The sequence below is a fragment of the Neofelis nebulosa genome, chromosome 8 (assembly GCF_028018385.1).
Source record: "Neofelis nebulosa isolate mNeoNeb1 chromosome 8, mNeoNeb1.pri, whole genome shotgun sequence".
Classification (NCBI taxonomy): Eukaryota; Metazoa; Chordata; class Mammalia; order Carnivora; family Felidae; genus Neofelis; species Neofelis nebulosa.
The window spans coordinates 99,336,105-99,356,437 of NC_080789.1; the positions used below are offsets into that span (position 1 = coordinate 99,336,105).

The window sequence follows — 20,333 nt, forward strand, 5'->3', positions numbered from 1 at the left end:
TCTGTGTCTCCCTCTATCTCTGCCCCTCTGCCACTCGCACTCTGTCTCTCTCTCTCTCTCTCAAAAATAAATACAAACATTTAAAAATTTTTAAATATATATATTTTTAAAAAGTTGCAAAATTTCACGTATTTTATGTGTCTCCTTGTTTATTAAATAATATGTAAGAATACTTACTCAAGAGGATGAGATAATAGCCTGGTACAGTTGTTATAAAGTCTGTAACATCCAATATTTTCCTCTGAGACACCAGAAATAGTTCATGAAGATGATTTGGCCTTTTTATCCCCTTTGATTTCCATTTTTCTGCTTCTTGAACAGAATTTTTGAGTTAAACAATTCATCCACGTTCAAATATAGCTGAAAGACACAGGGTGTAAGACTATTCCCTGACTTCAGTTACAAAGTAAAAATAAACTAGCGTAGGCCTAATAAAATATACATACAACTATGGTCATGTTTTGTACGCCAAAAAAGAAGAAAGCGTAATTATTATTTTACTTCCAATAACTTGATATTTGAAAACGTCAGCCACAAACTAAGATTCCTCTCTACTGTGAAGAGATAAGAAGCCTTCCATTCTGGAATAATCCCTGTCCTTAAAAGTCTTTATAGCTCTAACATCCTTTACTTCTCTTTTCCTATTAGGCCACGTATATTCGACCTAAGAACTGCTATCCTCCCAGCTGGTTAGCGCCTGAGTATGTGGATGCTCATTTCTCAGTTTCACGCTTTTACTCCCGAACCAACAGCTTCCTGAAGATTGTTCCTGAACCAAAACAGCTTAGATGCAATCAACAGAAAACTGTTACTGTGCATTACACCCTAAACAAAGAAGCATATAAGGATGATTCCAATATCAACTTTTTTTATTTGGTAAGTCTCCACTGATGGATCCTTGGGTCTTGTCTGATTGTCTGCTTAGCACAGGGCGGCTTGGAATGGGGACATCAATCATGTCATTGTTCCTGAGTGTGCAGACCCCACATGGCTGTGACTACCCTTGGATCTGCTAAAAACAAACACAGAAACAAGTAAATGAACACATAAAAACATCCAAGGCAATTTCAATTTCCCTAAGGTTGAAAAACCTGCTATTCAGAGTCCGCTCTTTTAAACATTCGGTTATAATTCACATCGAGTATCCGTGACCCTTCATGAGAGTACAACATTAGGCAGAGACAAGAGAGTAAAGGGGAAGGCTAATTTTGATAAGCAGTAAAAGGAATGAGCCCTTTTGGCTCTGTCTCCATATTTATCCATTTTGTCCTTATGAGGCAAAGGGAAAAAAAAAGTTACACTTTTCAGTTTACAAATAAGGGAACAGTGGTGGAGAAGTGACATGACTTGGCTTCCTTAAAGCGAGACAGTCCAAATAATTCAGGGCTTGGTACACTCCCTTGCCTGGTGAATTGCATATTATTTACCAAGTTTCTAGCACATAATAGACTTTCAATTCATCGTCGTCAGTTTCTGTGTTCTTTTCCAAGTGGTGCAGTTTTGCATTTGTTCGTAGAAGTTTCTGTGTTCTTTTCCAAGTGGTGCAGAGTTTTGCATTTGTTCGTAGAAGCTACCTTATCTTTGGAACAGAATTATCATCAGACCGTCATTAGCAATTCTTCAGATTCTGTTAGATAGCGTGATGTTACACGTCGTGTTTCCTGTGTTCCGTCCAGGTGATGGTAAAAGGGGCTATCTTCCTCAGCGGACAAAAGGAAATCAGAAACAAAGGTAAACATAATACATTCATTTTTCTTTTTTTTTACGAGGTACTCTGCCTTCATTTTTCTTTCCTTCTAAGAAAATGTTATAGGGATAGAGTCAAGAGCACTTAACGTTAACGATTAGTGGGTGGAAAGCAATAGTATGACCCCAGGGTATTCTTCCAAATATTGCAGAGAAAGTGATTTCAACTCCTTTCAATCGTTGCCAGGCTGTCAAGCCCATTATAGAAACGTGCTCCGCCAAACCCAAATATTGTTGCCGCCTAAATTATGCAGTCTTTTTTATCTGCCCACGTCGTTCCCACTATTTAACTTGTTTGACTTTAACACAAAGCCCAATTCGCTCCCGCTATCCATCAGCCATTCTCTTTTATCCAAGTGTAGCCAGTGAGCCAGGAAAGTTTTGGCACTAAAGTTAATGACATCTCCTACTACACAGCCTGGAATGGAAACTTCTCATTCCCGATCAACGTCAGTGCCGATCTTGCTCCTGTGGCTGTCATGCTTGTCTACACCCTTCATCCCAGTGGGGAAATTGTGGCTGACAGTGTCAGATTCCAGGTTGACAAGTGCTTTAAAAACAAGGTGATGTTTCTTCTATTTCTTTCCTGTCCTGAGAGAGAGGAGCGAAGCAGTTCTCTCCCCGCTGTCTCCTTCTTTACATGACTACTATCGCCTTTACGCGGTGATCTCACAATAAATGTCGGTGTGATTAAAACAGGAGGGTTGAGGGGCGCCTGGGTGGCTCAGTCGGTTGAGCGACCGACTTTGGCTCAGGTCATGATCTCGCGGTCCGTGAGTTCGAGCCCCGTGTTGGGCTCTGTGCTGACAGCTTAGAGCCTGGAGCCTGCTTCGGATTCTGTGTCTCTCTCTCTCCTTGCCCCTCCCCCCCCCAAAATAAATAAAGATTGAAAAAAAAATTTTTTATAAGTATCTTACTCTCGTTTTCTTCCTCCACTTTAGGTTAGCATGAAGTTCTCTAAGGAGCAGGGGCTACCTGGCTCCAACACGGATCTCTACCTTCAAGCAGCCCCTGACTCATTCTGCGCACTCCGGGCTGTGGATAAAAGTGTTCTTCTGCTGAAATCAGAACAACAGCTGTCAGCCGAAAGTGTAAGCTCTCTGATCTCCTCCTGTTCCTCGTTTTCATCTGGACTCCTTGCCTTTCAGCCGATGTGCTTTATTTGAGACGAAACAAGTTTTAGAATATCAAGTATTCTCCTCCTTTGTTCTCCCAGGGATTATACACTTTATTTTTCTTGAAACTTAGAGTTAAATCTCTGTGTTGGAGGAGATGCTTGGATACAGTCTACAGTTGTCTATTACCTATTAAGAGATCTTATATTCTCGTAAGCATTTCCAGACCAGCAATTCTAGAATTTCACATCAAAATTGTTTCCATTAATAACTATTGGCTATTTTCCCTTTTTTTTTTTTTTTGGCACGAGGACATATAAATATTGAAAGGTATGATCCCATTTATAACTAATTGAATAACTAAAAATTTTTCTTATGATTAAAATTATACTTATTGTCTGAAGCTATTTGAACTGCTACAAGAAAATACCCCCAAACTAGGTAGCTTATAAACAATAGAAATATTTCTCACAGTTCTGAAGGCTGAAATTCTGACATCAGGGAGCTGGCATGGTCAGGCAAGGCCCCTCTTCTGGTTTGCAGACTTCTTGTGTCCTCACATGGTGGAAGGGACAAGGGACATCTCCCAGGCGTCTTTGATAAGGGCATTAATCTCACTCTCTACCCACTCCACCGAATCACCTCCCCAAGGCTCCACCTCCCAATTCCATCACTCTGGGCATGAGGATTTCAACATACAAGTTCAGACCACAGCACCTGTGTCCTGCGGAAAATGTGCAAAATACACAAAGGCAGAAAGAAGGAAATCTTTAAAATCATTCATAATATTAACACTAAGATAATTTGTTTTAATTTCACAAAATGGACTTTTATTATATAGATATGGACATTTCTGATGTAATTTTTTAAATCTCTTTTCTGAAGGCATATATATTTTACAAATAAGATCTCACTGAAAAACACAATTTAGTATTCTGCTTTTAACATCTATAGTACATCCAGCTTTAAGTATAAATTATAAAAATTAATGACTTAATATACTAACAATTAATCATGACATAAGCTATACATTTTTTCCCAATGTCAAAGTTGAATACATTTAAATTTCTTATTGGGGTTGAGAAGCTTCTCTTTTTTTTTTTTAAGTTTATTTTTGTCAGGGGAAGGGGCAGAGAGAGACAGAGAATCCCAAGCAGACTCTGCACTGTCAGCACAGAGCCCAATGCAGGGCTTTCGAACTCAAGAACCAGGAGATCGTGACCTGAGCCGAAATCAAGAGTCGGATGCCTAATGGGCTGAGCCACCCAGATACCCTGGAGCTACGAAGCTTCTAACTGACTTCAGAGTCAGAAAAGTATCAACAAATAAAGGATATCTATATATACTTTTCTTCTAAGAGTTTCATGGAGCCAGAGTAAATCATTCTACTCATTCTTCCTACAACTGGAGGTAGCAAGGTCTTAGAAAAACCACCTTGAGAGGGGTGTCTGGGTGGCTCAGTCAGTTAAGCCTCCGACTTCAGCTCAGGTCATGCATTATCTGTGGCTTCTGAATTCTAGCCCCGCATCAGGCTCTGTGCTGACAGCTTGGACCCTGGAGCCTGCTTCGGATTCTGTCTCCCTCTCTCTCTCGGCCCCTCCCTCACTTACACTTTGTCTCTCTCTCTCTCAAAAATAAACAAACATTAAAAAAATATTAAAAAAAAAACACCCTGAGGAAAAACCATCAAGCGTCCACCAATAGAAAATTCCAGAAGCATTTCACCAGACCAGAAGATTCAAGTGAATCAGAATATATCAGAGCCAAAGGAGGTTGCCCTTGTTTATTATCTATGGCCATATTAACAGTGTAAATCAAGCGATGTTATATAAAGGAGAACGTTCCTATTCATATTAAGTTTATAGTGCTTTCAATATTATGTTATATAAGTTTAATTTTTAATTTTAAATAATGTTAAAAGATATAAGGATTGTATAGAGAACTCTCATGTACTCTCTACCCAGATTCACCAGTTTCTAACATTTTGTCACATCTGTTTTCTCTTTCCCATTCTCTCTCCACCCTTTCTCTCTCTCTCTCTCTCTCTCTCTCTCTCTCTCTCTCTCTCTCACACACACACACACACATATGTATATAGCATTTCAATTTTTTTTCTAAACCATTTGAGAGTGAGTAGAAAACTTCATGCTATATTATTCCTTAATATATCAGTGTTCATTTCCTAAAAGCAAGGATATTCTCCTGCATAATTACAATACAGTTATCAAATTTAGGATACTGCACATTGTTTCAGTACTTTCGATCTAATCTGCCAGCTATGTTCAAGTTTTGTCAGTTGTCCTCTATACCACACATTTTTCCTAATTTAGTGCAAGATCCAGGGCAGAATCGCATACTGCATTTGGTAGTCATGTTCCTTTAGTTTCCTTTAACCTGGAACAGAATCTTTCTTTGTCTCTAATGAATCTGACCTTTTAGAACAACATAAGCCAAGTAGTTTTTTAAATAGGATGTTCCTCATTTTAAGTTTGTCTGATGTTTCTCATGTTTGGGCCAAGATTATGCATCTCTGTCCGGAATACAGCGTGTAAGATACTGTGTGTTTTTCAAGGTACACAAGATTCAGCCGCACATTTGGTGATGGTAATTTTAGTCACCTGATAAAGGTGTTTCCATATATCTCCACTGGCTATTTTGTTCCTTAAACTAATGAGCAATTTGTGCTTATTAAGACTCTTTGTACATCCTGCTTCTCATCAGAACTTCCTTGGAGTTAGCATCCATTGATAGTTTTTGCCAAAACCAATATTGGTATGAGAGCTGGAACATGATTTTCTAGTTCTCCCTCTTCCTCTTTACTTATGGATGCAGGAATATTTATTTCTCAACGTTTATAATTTTGAATTAATAATTCACAATTCAGGGGTGCCTGGGTGGCTCAGTCGGTTAAGCGTCTGACTTCGGCTGAGGTCATGATCTCATGGTTCAAGAGTTGGAGCCCCGCGTCGGGCTCTGCGCTGAGAGCTGAGAACCTGAAGCCTCCTTCGGATTTTGTGTCTCCCTCTCTCCCTCTTCCCCTCTCCCACTCATGCTCTGTCTGTCTCTCTCTCTCTCTCTCTCTCTCTCAAAAATAAAAATAAACATCACAAAAAATTTTTAAATAATAATTCACAATTCATTACTATCCTTTATTTTTATGTTACAATTATCTTAAATTTTCCCAGTGGGAGCATCTTCAAGTCGGTGCCCGTGTTCTTGTGACGTGCCCACATCATGGTTTCAGCAATTGCTGATTTTCTGGTTCAAGATGCTAGAGGCCCATCTTGTACTTTCTTTGCTCCAGCCTTGATAATAACTATTTTTCCAGGGATCCTTAATTCACTAGACAATGGAATAGTACTTATTTTATTTCTCTCTTCTTAAAATTTAGTATCTATCCAGTTGATACAACATTATCTTTGCTGTGCTGGTTTGTAATGCTTTTCCATAGACTGTATTTCTATTTGCAATTATATTTATTTCTGGAGTTTATATTCTATTCCACTGGTCTGCCTGTCTATTGATGGGTCAGCACCACAGTTTTAATTATGGAAGCTTTGTAGGGTGCATTAATTTTTGGGTAGAAATCAACTCTTCTTTCTCATCCCCCAGCTCTTATATTTCAGAGTTTCCTTAGCTATTTTGCCATGTTTGATTTTCTGTAGCAATTTTATCTTCAACTTGTCTAATTCCAGAAAACGTTCACTGATATTTTTTTATTGTGATTGTATGGAATTTATAAATCACATCAAGTACATCTTGATGGTGAAATGTCACATCAAGAACATGGAATGCCTTTTTCATTTGTTCAACTGTACTTTTACGTCTTTCATGAATTTTAATTTTAAATAACTTTTATGTACTTTCCTGTTAAGCTTATCCAGAAGCAGGTTAACTTCTTTTGTTGCTATTGTGAATGAAGTTTTCTCTTCTATAATAGATTCTAACTTGTTATTATTTGTGTATATGAGAGGTATTTGCAGAATAATTTTACAATTTTGCTAACTTGCTGAAATCCTTTAATGATTTAGTTCTAGAAGTTGTTCTCTAGGCTTTCTAAGGATACTGCCATATTACCAACAAAAATAGCACAGAGCGGGAAGCAGGCCTCGAACTCACTGACCGTGAGATCATGACCTGAGCCAAAGTCGGACGTTTAACTGACTGAGCCACCCAGGCGCTCCCCTGATGATCTATTTTTTTTTAATTTTTTTTTAAACGTTTGTTTATTTTTGAGACAGAGAGAGACAGAGCATGAACAAGGGTGGGGGGGGGGGGCAGAGAGAGAGGGAGACACAGAATCCGAAACAGGCTGCAGGCTCCGAGCGGTCAGCACAGAGCCCGACGCGGGGCTCGAACTCACGGGCCGCGAGATCATGACCTGAGCCAAAGTCGAACATTTAACAGACTGAGCCACCCAGGCACTCCCCTGATGATCTATTTTTAAAAAATTGTTTGCCTAATTGCAGTAGAATATTAAATTGCAGGAGGAATAGCATCCTTGCCTTGTTCTGGACTCTAGCAGAATATCCTGTGCCTGGTGCTTTGTGCATGGTAGCTTCTTAATAATTTTATTTCTTTTGTAGAAATTGGTCTGCTTAAGCATTCTCTCTCTACTGGTGTCACTTTTGGCAATTTATATTTTCCTAAGAAATTAAGTCTTTCTATATAGGCTTTCAAATTTATTTGTACTGAGAAGTGCAAAGAAATCTCATGATATTTAAAAACTCTGCTGTATATCAATCGTTACACCCTTCTTTTCTTTAATTTTTTCCTCTTTATGTAACTTTTATTTTGCATATTTTTAGTTTCTTCCTTTTTTTTCTCCTTATTAATATGTTAGTGGTTTACCTGTTGTGTTGATTTTTTCAACTTCAGATTTTGATTGATTAATTTGATCTAATATGGGCTTTTTGAAGTATTCTAACACATTAATTTTTGCTTGTGTCCATATAACTTCTTTATTGTTGCTTGTTTTGTTGATGTTATTTGTAACTTCTTTTACTTAGAAATTTGCATAATTTTCATTTACTTATATTTATTGGTTTAAGCGTTAAGGCCTATGAATTCTTCTCTGATCTCTACTTCTAAAGTATCTCTTAGATTGGATCTGTAGCAATTACATCATCATTTTTCAGAAATTCTATACTATCTGCATTTAGCCTTTCCCTGAAAACTTACTTAGTGAAGCATTCTATAATGTATATGTAGACAGGCCTACCTATATGGGGATTTTCGTTTTAATTTCAAGTTATCCTGCCTCGTGACCAGTAATCTTTCTACTTTATGGAAACTACTGATTTTTTTTCTGCGTGCCCAAATGTATCAACAGATTCTGAGAATGCTTCACTTGTATTCAAAAGATGCAATCTCTTTTATCAGTTTGTTTTCTATCCGTAAGATCTAATTTGTTTCCAAGTTTTTATTTATATTCCAGATAGTTAACATACGTGCAATATTAGTTTCAGGTGTACAATATAGTGAGTCCACACTTTCCTACAACACCAGGTACTCATCATGGCAAGTGCACTCCTTAATTCCCTTCATCTATTTAACCCATCCCCCATCCACCTCCCCTCTGGTAATCGTCCGGTTGTTCTCCACAGTTAAGAGTCTGTTTCTTGGTTTCTCTCTCTCTTTTCCCCCCCTTTGCCCATTTGTTTTGCTTCTTAAGTTCCACGTAAGAGTGAAATCATGTGGTGTTTATCTTTCTCTGACTTATTTCATGTAGCATAATACTCTCTAGCTCCATCCACGTCATTGCAAATGGCAAGATTCTGTTGTTATTTTTTAAATACACTTGACTTGTCTTGTACTGAGAGTAGTGTGTTAAACTATTCTGTAAAGAGTGTTTCTGTCTACCTCCCCTTGCACCTTCTGCTGTTTCCACTTTGCATAAATGACTGCTGTATTATCTGGTGCACAGATATTCATTACTCTTGTCCCTTTATTGTGCAATGGGGGTAAACAAGTTCCCTTTTCTATCTTATTTGATGCCTTTTGTCCTTAATTCTACTTTGTCTAATATCAAGATAATTACAACCTCTGCTTTCTTATTAATTTCATTTACCTACACTTTAGTTTTAGTATCTTGAAATATTGTATTTTATAGGTTTTTTCTAGAAGTATAGTGCTGGATTTTGCTTTAAAAAAAACTTTTTAGAAAAGAATTAAGTCTATTTACTTGTATTGATATGAGTGATATCATCAACTCTATCATAACAGGCATCAACTCCATCATAACATTTTTGTTATAATTACTGTGCAACATTTAAATTTACTTTATTTCTTTTTTAAAATGTTTATTTTGGAGAAAGAGACTGAGCGAGGGAGGAACAGAGAAAGAGGGAGACAGAGGATCCAAAGCAGGCTGTGCGCTGAGAACAGAGAGCCGAATGAGGGGCTCGAAATCACAAACTGAACCTGAGACCATGACCTGAGTGGAAGTCGAACGCTTAACTGACTGAGCCACCCAGGCACCCCAAATTTATTTTATTTCTTTAGTTTTTTGAGTTTTTCTTTGCTCTAGATGGTTTCAAATTTCTTGCATTTAACTGAGGTTTAATTTTCATTTTAGTGATCGTCTTTGTGTTTATATCTTTTATAATACTCTAATCTCACTTTTTTCTTGCCTAACCTTTAAATCTAACCAGTCATTTTTAAGTAGTATCTTTTGACTCCTTCCTATTATCTCTACCACAGTCAATAATTTTATTGTACTTTCACCTTTTCTCTCATGTTAAAGTTGGATCTTTACTTCTTTGTCAAAACATCCTATGTTTACATTCTACTTTTCTCTTCAAACGCACCGAGTTTCTCCCATTGCCTTAGCCATCCTTTGGTTGCCCAAAGCTCTTTTATACTAGACTCCTCAGAAGGTCACCTGGGTAGAGAATTCCCTGAATTTCGCATTCACAATTCTTTCACTAAAGCTTTGTTGTGGGAAGGACAAGTTATCTATATTTTAAATTCTTGGTTCCCACTTTCTTTAAATTTCTTGAAAATGCTGCTACCCTATTGGAATTGCTTCAAATCTTCCTTTTCAGGACACTGACATAAGTCTAATTCGTGTGCTCTTGTAAATTATTTGATTTTTTTTTTTTTTTTTTGCCTGAAGGGCTTGGCTTTTTCCCTTTATATTTAAAATCTAATATTTTTAGTAAAACACCTCTCAGAATCTGTTTGGGAGATGTTTTACCAGCCAGTCAGTAGACCCATACATTGGGTAAACTCATTTTTTATTTCCAGAATTTGTCTTGAATTATAATTTTAAATATTAGTTTTTCCATTTTCCTCTTTCTAGAAAAACTCTGTAAGCAATATTGGATCTTCTTTGCCTGCTTTCCAAGTCAACTGCTTTGCCTATGACTCATTTTAATTTATTTTCCTCTCATTTTTATTCTTTTTTTTTTATTTTTATGTTGCTTTTTAAAGTTTTCTTTCAATCTATTTTTTCTTGAGCTCTGTATAATTTGGAGTTTATATCTGATATTAATTTGACTATTTCTGACTTTAATAAATTATCATTTTATTTCTTCCTAGGTCTTTCTCATTTCCTTTCTTTCTTTATTGAATTTCCAATTCATGGTGCTTTTTTTAGTACCCCCAGTGAATGTTTAAGAATATTTGATTTAGGGGTGCCTGGAGCCAGTTAAGCGTCCAACTTTGGCTCAGGTCATGATCTCACCGCTCATGGGTTCGAGCTCCATGTGGCACTCTGTTCAAGCCCCGTGTGGGCTGACAGCTCAGAGCCTGGAGCCTGTTTCAGATTCTGTGTCTCCCTCTCTCTCTGACCCTCCCCTGCTAGTGCTCTTTCTCTCTCTCTCTCTCTCTCTCTCAAAAATAAATAAACATTAAAAAAATTTTAAGAATATTTGATTTATATGAAGTGGTTTTTTTTGGGGGGGGTATAGCTTTTTCTCTATTTGTTCAGTTAGTGACTTTATTTTTTTTTTATTTTTTTTTTAATGTTTATTTATTTTTGAGACAGAGAGAGACAGAGCATGAACAGGGGAGGGTCAGAGAGAGGGAGACACAGGATCTGAAACAGGCTCCAGGCTCTGAGCCGTCAGCACAGAGCCCGATGCGGGACTCGAAACCACAGACAGTGAGATCGTGACCTGAGCCGAAGTCGGACGCTTAGCCGACTGAGCCACCCAGGCGCCCCCAGTTAGTGACTTTAGAAGACAAGTTGCATCAGGTGAAATGTTTAGATTTTCATTTTCTCCTTTATCTTATAGCAGTTTGGTATGGAATTAATTTTTTCCAGTTCTTGATATGTTTGTGGACAGTGTTTATTGATAAAGAGTGCCTTTTCCAGTTATTTTAATGAAACGCTATTTGTTTAATTACAAATATTGTTGCTGATGGAAATAGGAGTGGAGAATGCTACCCTACATGCTATCCTAAATCCTGAACCAAAGCGGAAAACTTTATGAACATGACACTGACCACCTGAAACAAAATTGAAGTTTCCCTTTTCTGGAAGGATGAGTTGACAAAAAATGTTGGATTAAATATTATGGCTATGCTCTTAAAATAAAGAGAAGATTATTATGGAACAAAAAAGTATTTAAAATACTTGCCAATTTTTGTAAAAATAAAAGAAGAATGCTTAAAACCATTGGGAACCATGTGATTTTTCTCATAGGTGTACGATCTGCTTCCACGTGTAGAACTGTATGGTTATTTCTATCATGGCCTCAACCTTGATGATGGCAAGTTTGACTCTTGCATTCCTCAGAAGGATATATTCTACAATGGTTTGTATTATATACCTGTAAGCAACTATGGGGATGGAGACACCTATGATATTCTCAGGGTAAGATCACTTAAGACTTTAAAAATTATTTCATTTCAATTTTAATTGTAGTATTCATAATGCATATCTGTGTTTTATTAAATGTGTCGTTTTCTTCCTATTCTTGGAGACTGGTGTCAGTAATCTCTTTCAAGATGACTCAGAAACTATCTTATAAAAAGATATTAAGGGGTGCCTGGGTGGCTCAGTCAGTTAACGGTCTGACTTTGACTCAGGTCATGATTTCATGTTTCATGAGTTCGAGCCCCACATCGGGCTCTGTGCTGACAGCTCAGAGCCTGGAGCCTGCTTCGGATTCTGTGTCTCCCTCTCTCTCTGCCCCTCCCCTGCTCATGCTCTGTCTCCCTCTGTCTCTCAAAAATAAGTAAAAGATTTTTAAAAAGGTATTAATTTTTGTTGATTTTCTCCCTCTTTTGTTAAAAATAAGTGGCAGTGAAATTATAAAACTTTGTGTTCGAAGTAATGAGCCAGTCTTCAATTTATTGCAATAAATGTTACACAGAAATTACCAAACCAAGAAGCTGAGATATAGTCCAGGCTCCATCAATTAGATCCGCTGAAGTCTCCATAAGAGGAGTCAGAAGGCATGGAAGAAAAAGGGCTAGACAGACTTTAGTTTAATCTACAAGGGACTGTGCATTGCATGTGTATATATGTATGTGTTTGCACCTGTTTGACGTTAATTAGGGTGATGATAGTGCTTACCTCATAAGTATTTTTCCCTTTGCATTAAATGGAGAATGACTTAAAATACTTAGCAAAATCCTGGCACATACATGCTAGATAAATCATAATGCTTATCATTTTTGTTCCAAATTAAAGACTTTCCATACATCAAAGAGAGCTGACTTGACTTCTAAAATCCCACACCCTTGCTGGCAGAGGAAACATCTATCATCTGTTTATCATTATAATATATAGTTGGTAGGCCTTTTTTAGGTCTTGCATGAAAGAAACGCACAGCTTTCTTTTGTTGTTTGTTTCTTTGAAGGCTATGGGTCTGAAAGTCTTTACCAACCTTCATTACCGGAAACCGGAAGTATGTTCAACGGAGGGAAGGATGCCATTCCTCAGGCCATTGCATCTAGACGCAGAAGGATATGGGCCAATATACAGTGCCCCACCTAGAATTGCATGTGGGTATCACCTCACGCCAGTCAGAGTGGCTAAAATTAACAAATCAGGAGACTATAGATGCTGCGAGGATGTGGAGAAACGGGAACCCTCTTGCACTGTTGGTGGGAATGCAAACTGGTGCAGCCGCTCTGGAAAACAGTGTGCAGGTTCCTCAAAAAATTAAAAATAGATCTACCCTATGACCCAGCAATAGCACTGCTAGGAATTTACCCAAGGGATACGGGAGTGCTAATGCATAGGGGCACTTGTACCCCAATGTTTATAGCAGCACTTTCAACAATAGCCAAATTATGGAAAGAGCCTAACTGTCCATCAGCTGACGAATGGATAAAGAAATTGTGGTTTATATACACAATGGAATACTACATGGTGATGAGAAAGAATGAAATATGGCCTTTTGTAGCAACGTGGATGGAACTGGAGAGTGTTATGCTAAGTGAAACAAGTCATACAGAGAAAGACAGATACCATATGTTTTCACTCATATGTGGATCCTGAGAAACTTAACAGAAGACCGTGGGGGAGGGGAAGGGGAAAAAAAAAAGTTAGACTTGCATGTGGGTAATCTAGAATTTTGTGTCTTAGAGATGGCTAAAAGAGTTTGTGGAACTGGGTGTATTTGTGATAAAACTATAAAAATTGGGATTTATATGTGAATTAGGCCATGTTTTTGACTACAACTAGACACCCTGCAGGATAAGGCAGACTAGAAATGGTTTTTGGGTTTTGGTTTGGGGTTTTTTGTTGTTGTTGTTCAAAGGAAGAATTAGCTTCGGATGTACAAGGAAGTTTATTTTTATCGGTAGAACACAGAATCAGAAGTGTTTAAGAGCAGGCAATGTGTCATGATGCGGGAGGGACAATCATTGTAAGTGAGTGTGATACAGGAGAAGGTGTCCTGATGGGGGCCCTTATACCTGTATTACGTGTAAACCACAATCCACAGGGTTCAAGACAGAAGGCATTTTGATTCCCAGGTAGCCAAAAAGCTGGCATCAGAGACGTGAGTTCAAATAGTAGTCCGTTTTCTATTGAAAGGGCTGTAAACACAAAAATCAGCCATCATCTTAGGCGAATGAGGTAATGAGACAGATGTTCAAAACGGGAATGTAGTCGGGAAAGCAAATGAAACAAGATCATCGGAATGGGACTAAAATCAAAGCTGAATTCCAGATCTGAAAATACGTGAATGACACCCACAAATCCCCCTACACAATATCGAGTGAGTCCAGTAGTCGAAGTGGGGCTGATCCTGAAGATGAGTACCAGAAACTACTGGAGAAAAATGAAAGCCCTAACAACTTCATGCAAGGGTGGATTCAGCAGGTACTCAAGAGACCCTAGAAGTGTAGAGTTTAAAACCGCTTCCAAGTCCTAGTCAAGAGGTTGAAGCTCTGTACTTTTTTTTCTGCTACTCGATGACACTACATTCAGTAATCTTTATTAGACACATTTAAACTGCTTAGTATCTTTCAATGAAATATACTGAACCCCAAAGTCATTCCCTGTAATGTCCTCCTTCTTCAGTTATTCATTTGTTAACTCACTCAACAAACATTTATTGAGGCCAGGTACGGAGTTACGCATTGTAAAGGCAGTGGCTTCATCTCGGCTTTTCTGGAAATTTTAGTCTCACAGGGAAGCATGACAAGTGAAGCAGGAACACCAAAAACCTGGGAAGAGTGCACGAAATGGGAAGAATATAAACAGGAGACATAAATTCCTCCGGGGCCTGTTAAATCCTTGGCATTTATGCCAAGACCTGAAAGATGAATGATTGTACATCGCAAAGGAGTTAGAAAGCGCATTCCAAGCAGTGAGGGAAGCACTATGCAAGACCAGCGAAGAAAACAAAAGTGTTTCAGGGTGGCAGAAGGATGGCTCAAAGGCAAGAGTAAAGATAGGCCAAGCAAGAGGGATAGACAGCTCAGGAAGACCTTGTAGGGCATTGAAAGCGCTTACAATTCATTTCAGTGAAATAATACACGATTGACAAGTTTTCCGCCATCTAATATGTGTTTTTAAAAGATATCTCTGGCTGCTCTATGGAAAAGGGGATTGGGATTTGGGCTGCTTGTATGAAATATTCTAAATGCTAGTAATTAAACTGAGAGACGGCAGTGCTGGGACTACCATAAAAAGGCAGTGGAAATAGAGAAACATGGATAGATCTGAGAGCTGTTTTCAGAGATTGGTTAGGATAGAAAACGCAGAAAGGGGGTCTGGGATCAAGGGCAATTCTTAAGTCTCTGATTTGGGTAAGTGAGTGGATTTTGGTACTTTTCAGGGAGACAGGAAATACTAGAGAGGAGAAGGGGGTGTATATAATGAGTTTACTTTTGGAACAGTTTCATTTGAAATGCCTGTAAAGTATCCAAGAAGAAATGTCCAGGTTGGAGATGCAGAGGTGGGGGGGGGGGGCGCTGGGGGAGACCTCAGCACACGTATTGTAATGGCACCATGTGTGGGGATGTCAATGGGGAGACAGTGCCTAAAGAAGAGAAGAGGTCTTAGAAACCAGAGCTCTTAGAAACCAGTCAAAGAGGGGGAGATCACAGAATAGGGAGAATGGGAGTGGCCAAAGAGAAGAAAACTAGAAGGATGTGGTGTCACAAAGGTTAACAGGAGTGTCTATTTAAAAAGGACGCAGTGATTAAGAATGCTGGTTACAGCCTAGAGGCCAAGTAAGTGCAAGATACCAGAATGTCAAATGAGAAGCTCAATTCAGGAACAAACATCACTTTCTCTAAATCTGGCCCTGGAGGCACAATGTAGCCCGGTTGTTATTGTTGTCGGTTTGTTGTGGTTTTGGATAATGGCAGAGATTTGAACATCAAAATGCCGATGCCTAGGTGTAGATATACATTTATTGGCAATGAGCCCCGGGAGCAAAGCCCTATTTTGCTTCACATTAAGCATGTGTGATTAATGACATAGCTTATAGGTGTGTGCCTTTGAAACACATACCTTTATTCTCTTGTCTAAAGCATTTCTCTCGTCTTTTAGCTGGTGGAGGCCTGAAGGAGAATTTTGACTATGTAGAACAGGCTATAATAGAAACGGTAAGAACAAACTTCCCAGAGACGTGGATATGGGACCTCGTCAGTGTCGAGTGAGTTTTTGAGTTTTCTCTCCTGTGTTTATTTCTATTTTCTTTTCGTTGTTATTTCTTAAACTTCACCATCGGCTGTATAAAGCAATACCGTATTTGTAAAATAGAGACGATCATTCATTGTTATGTCCTGATCACGTTATTTTTTTTTCTCTAGCATTGTTTCTCATTTATTAATCTCATGCAGGCAGATGCAAGCTGCTTCAACTTTTTTTTAAATCGTGCAGTGTTCAAAGAAATTTGCCATTTTTAAAGATAAATTTGATAAAAATACGGCTTTCAAGATTGTTATCTAATGCCCTGTCTAAACATTTTAACTTACTTTTAACCTTCAGTTAATACGTTTTTGCTTGCTCTGCACGATGTTTAGCTTCCTTGTTTAGACAAGGAATGCATTTTATCAATGATGTCTCCTTAGTTCCTCAGGTTCAGCAAACATGTCCTTCCTCGTCCCTGATACCATAACCCAGTGGCAGGCAAATGGCTTCTGTGTGAATGGTGACGCTGGATTTGGCATTTCATCAACAGTCACTCTGGAAATCTCCCAGCCTTTTTTTATTGAAATGACTTTGCCCTTTTCAGTTGTTCGAAATGAACAATCCGATTTGGTTGTCAGTGTCTTCAGCTACCTGAGTACATGTGTAGAGGTAAGTTGTTCCCTTTGATCTGGACACGAAATCTACCAACGCCAAAAGATCTCTCAATATTTTCCTTGAATATTACCCTAGTCTCTTTATTCTCAAATGCAAAAATGGCACTATCAAGTTATAAGACCTGTTCCCATATTCCTCAGGGAGAAATACTTACTTTAGGGGAGCCTGGATGGCTCAGTCTGTTGAGCAACCAACTCTTGATATTGGCTCAGGTGGTGATCTCCCAGTCGTGAGACCGAGTCCCACATTGGGCTCTGCGCTCACGCTCTGCTTGGTTTTTTTTTCTCTCTCTCTCTCAAAATAGATCAATAACCATTTAAAAATTTAAACAACAACAGCTGTTTTAATTCACAGCAATGATTTGAATACAACTCTGAGAATATCATAACATACTGCTGTGTGTTTTACCATTGTTTATCTTCTTGTGAGAAGTAATTTGGTGTCTTTTGTTTTTGCTAGCAAATTGGTTAATTTTCTCAAGATGGGAAGAGGAATCGTAGCAACAAAGTTTTTAGAATGCCACCCTCATTGCTTGACTGTTTTTTTTTTTTCAGATTTCAGTTCGGCTGGAATCATCTCAGTATTTTGAAGCAAATATCAGCACCCCTAAAAACAATGGCAGTGAGGTTATCCAAGCTGGAGAGAAGAAAACGTATGTCTGGACTCTTCTACCGAAGACATTGGGTAAGTCAATGGGTATGCCAAACCCTCATGGAAAACCAGCCCTTTTGTTTTTCAACTTTTTTTTTCTTTACTTTTATTTCCAGTATAGTTAACACAAAGCATTATATCGGAGTCAGGTTTACAACAGAGTCAACAATTCTATACATTATTCAGGTCTCATCATGGTAGGTGCAGTCTTAATCCCCAGGATGGGTGAAATAGATGTAGGGAAAAAACAGCCTACTTTTATGGCCTTCATTTATTTTCCTTAAATCCTCTATACAAACATAGTTTTCTCTCTCACATTTTGTAAGTCTCATTTTTGTAAATTTTCTTTTAAAAATTTTTTTAAATGTTTATTTATTTTTGTGAGAGAGCACACAAGCAGGGGAGGGGCAGAGAGAGCAGGAGTCACAGAATCCAAAGCAGGATCCAGGCTCTGAGCCATCAACACAGAGCCCGATGTGGGGCTGGAACCCCTGAACCATGAAATCATGACCTGAGCCAGAATCAGACGCTTAAATGACTGAGCCACCCAGGTGCCCCTCCTCTTTGTAAATTTTCAATTAAAAATCCTATTTTGATAATCTCTTTTCCAGTTGCTAATGCAAAGCCACCATTCATTTATATAAAAGAATAACATGATTTAAATACAATATAAATGCCAATTTCCATGATCTATCAAATCCATATGTCATGTCCCAAAAGGAGGTTATATTGTTATTAATGTTGCTCAGGTCCTCCACTTCTAACTTGCTCCTTCACCTATCATCAAGGACATGTGTCACCTATACCAAAATTACTCCTCGATCATGATGATTGCCAGGACTTATAAATTTGCTAGATATATCATGAAACATCAAAAACAGTGAACCCTTGGATGGAGATCAGACACTGAGAAGAGTATTTTCTTCATGCATGTGTTATCTGCAATATAGAAAAATAAATTTGCAAGTATCTTGTTGAAAATATAAGGGAAGGGAAAGTTAAAAAAAAAACTAGTAAACAAAATGCTAGATGTGATAGAGCCGTGATACTCGTTATCACTGATGTAAAAAATTGTCATTAAAATTTCCTTTATTTCATGTTCCATGTTCATTGTGTTATTGCAGGCAGCAAAGAGTTTATTTATGAGATCATTTTGGTTCACCTGTGATGTTGGTGTGACTAAAACTACTTTCCCTGTTAGATTTTGTTTCTCGATTTTTCTGACTACACTTAAGTCTTCAAAAATCTTACCCTGGCAATTGAGATAGAATACTATATGGCATTTTTTATGGTAAGTTTTATGGCATTAAGTGGGGGACACAGTTCTAAGAATAGAGAATCAAAGTCGTTCTTAAAAGGAAACAAATGAAACAAAACACAGCAACAAGTAAAAACAAGAACAGTAATTGGTTATATATATTGGTATATAGGCATACAGTAATAGGAAGCCAAAAGAATTATCTTTTTCAATCTTCCAATTTTTACAATGAAACTGAAGATCAGTGTTAATTACATGACCCATGATTCACGGGGAGTTAAAAACAATGGATTCCTTGCTAGCACTGACTTAAATCCAGTGCCCTTTCCACTATGTCATATTTTACTATTTGTGTTTGTTCAAACTTGGGAAAAGTGAGGATCCCTGGTTATTTGATGTTCTGTCCCCATATTGGTATACGTAACCTTTATCGACAACCAATTATCAAGGAATTTTCTCTGGTGGCTTTGCAAATTATTATTTTTCCTTAAAATATTTTACTTTTTAATTAAATAAATGAATCATTTATTTTTTTGTTGGGTTGGTTTTTAACTTCTTTTTTATTTGAGTAGAGGAGGCACACTGTGCGACATTAGTTTCAAGTGTAAAACTTAGTGATTGAACATCTCTATGGTATAACCACCATCCGTCTCCATACAAGGCTACTACAGTGTCATTGACTATACTCCCCATCTTGTGCCTTTTATTCCCATGACGTATTCATTCCATGACTGGAACCCTCTCCTTCACCCATTTTGCCCATTACCCCACCCCCTTCCCTCTGGCAACTATCAAGTTGTTTGTATTTAGATCTGATTCTTTTTGTTTGTTTCTTTGTTTTGTTTTTTAAATAATGAATCGTGTATTTAACATAAGGATCTTGAAACAGCTAAAACAGAGCATATCAAATCATCTTCAGGCAGGAGAAAGAATAAATTATTTTGGTCAAGCACAAACAAGATGATAGTATGTATTCAGGTCATCCAATTCAAGATGTGGTTCGTAGAGTCTAACCATTTCCCATTACAGAAGAGGCCTATGGTCAACAATTTAACTTACATTCAGGAATGTTTTCCAGGTAAAGTGAATATCACGGTAGTTGCTGAGTCCAGACAAAGTAGTGCCTGCCCCACAGAAGCAACTGATCAGCAGAATCTAAACTGGAAAGATACTGTGGTCAAAAGTCTATTGGTGGAGGTATGAACATGCAAAACTGTCAGGCTCTTTCAGATAAGCAATGGGTTAAATACAGGGAGGCATTCTTCTTGAATATACTTAATGAATTGAGTATGGTGACTTTTGACACAAAACATATCATTTTAGATGAATTAAAGCAGCAGGAAAATTCATCCTTTCTTTAATTCATATCTGACCCAGGATAGTAAAGCTTAATATTTGAAACAGGCTTGATGATTTTTTGCTTGCTCCCAACTCGTGGTTCCTGTAGACCTGTTGTTCTTCCCTTCCTTTTTTTTTTTTTAATTTTTTTTTTTTTACATTTTATTTATTGTTGAGAGAGAGAGAGAGACAGAGCACAAGTGGGAGAGGGGCAGAGAGAGAGGGAAACACAGAATCCGAAGCAGGCTCCAGGCTCTGAGCTGTCAGCACAGAGCCCGATGCGGAGCTCGAACCCACGAACCGTCAGATCATGACCTGAGGCGAAGTCAGTTGCTTAACCGACTGAGCCACCCAGGTGCACCTTCCCTTCCTTTTTTTTAGCCGACTCTTAAATCCGAGACAAATCTACTTGTCCTACACTCCGGTGTAGATCCCATCATCCTCAAAAAGAATTAACAATTCTCAGTAGATAATTCTCACCTCGCCTCTTGGTCCTACTCCA

The 20,333-nt window shown here is 38.1% G+C and overlaps 1 protein-coding gene across 2 annotated transcripts in view; it reads left to right on the forward strand.

Annotated features, from left to right (window-relative positions):
• The window catches only part of LOC131520038 (ovostatin homolog 2-like), a 61,145-nt gene that overhangs the window by 23,712 nt on the left and 17,100 nt on the right, over positions 1 to 20,333 (forward strand). For both annotated transcript variants that reach the window (XM_058743746.1, XM_058743745.1), the window contains exons 12-21: positions 649 to 876; positions 1,677 to 1,731; positions 2,164 to 2,309; positions 2,688 to 2,837; positions 11,512 to 11,682; positions 12,674 to 12,818; positions 15,826 to 15,931; positions 16,350 to 16,578; positions 17,139 to 17,268; positions 19,572 to 19,690. In XM_058743746.1, the coding sequence (XP_058599729.1) occupies positions 649 to 876; positions 1,677 to 1,731; positions 2,164 to 2,309; positions 2,688 to 2,837; positions 11,512 to 11,682; positions 12,674 to 12,818; positions 15,826 to 15,931; positions 16,350 to 16,578; positions 17,139 to 17,268; positions 19,572 to 19,690 (1,479 nt within the window). The remainder of the gene's footprint in view (positions 1 to 648; positions 877 to 1,676; positions 1,732 to 2,163; positions 2,310 to 2,687; positions 2,838 to 11,511; positions 11,683 to 12,673; positions 12,819 to 15,825; positions 15,932 to 16,349; positions 16,579 to 17,138; positions 17,269 to 19,571; positions 19,691 to 20,333) is intronic.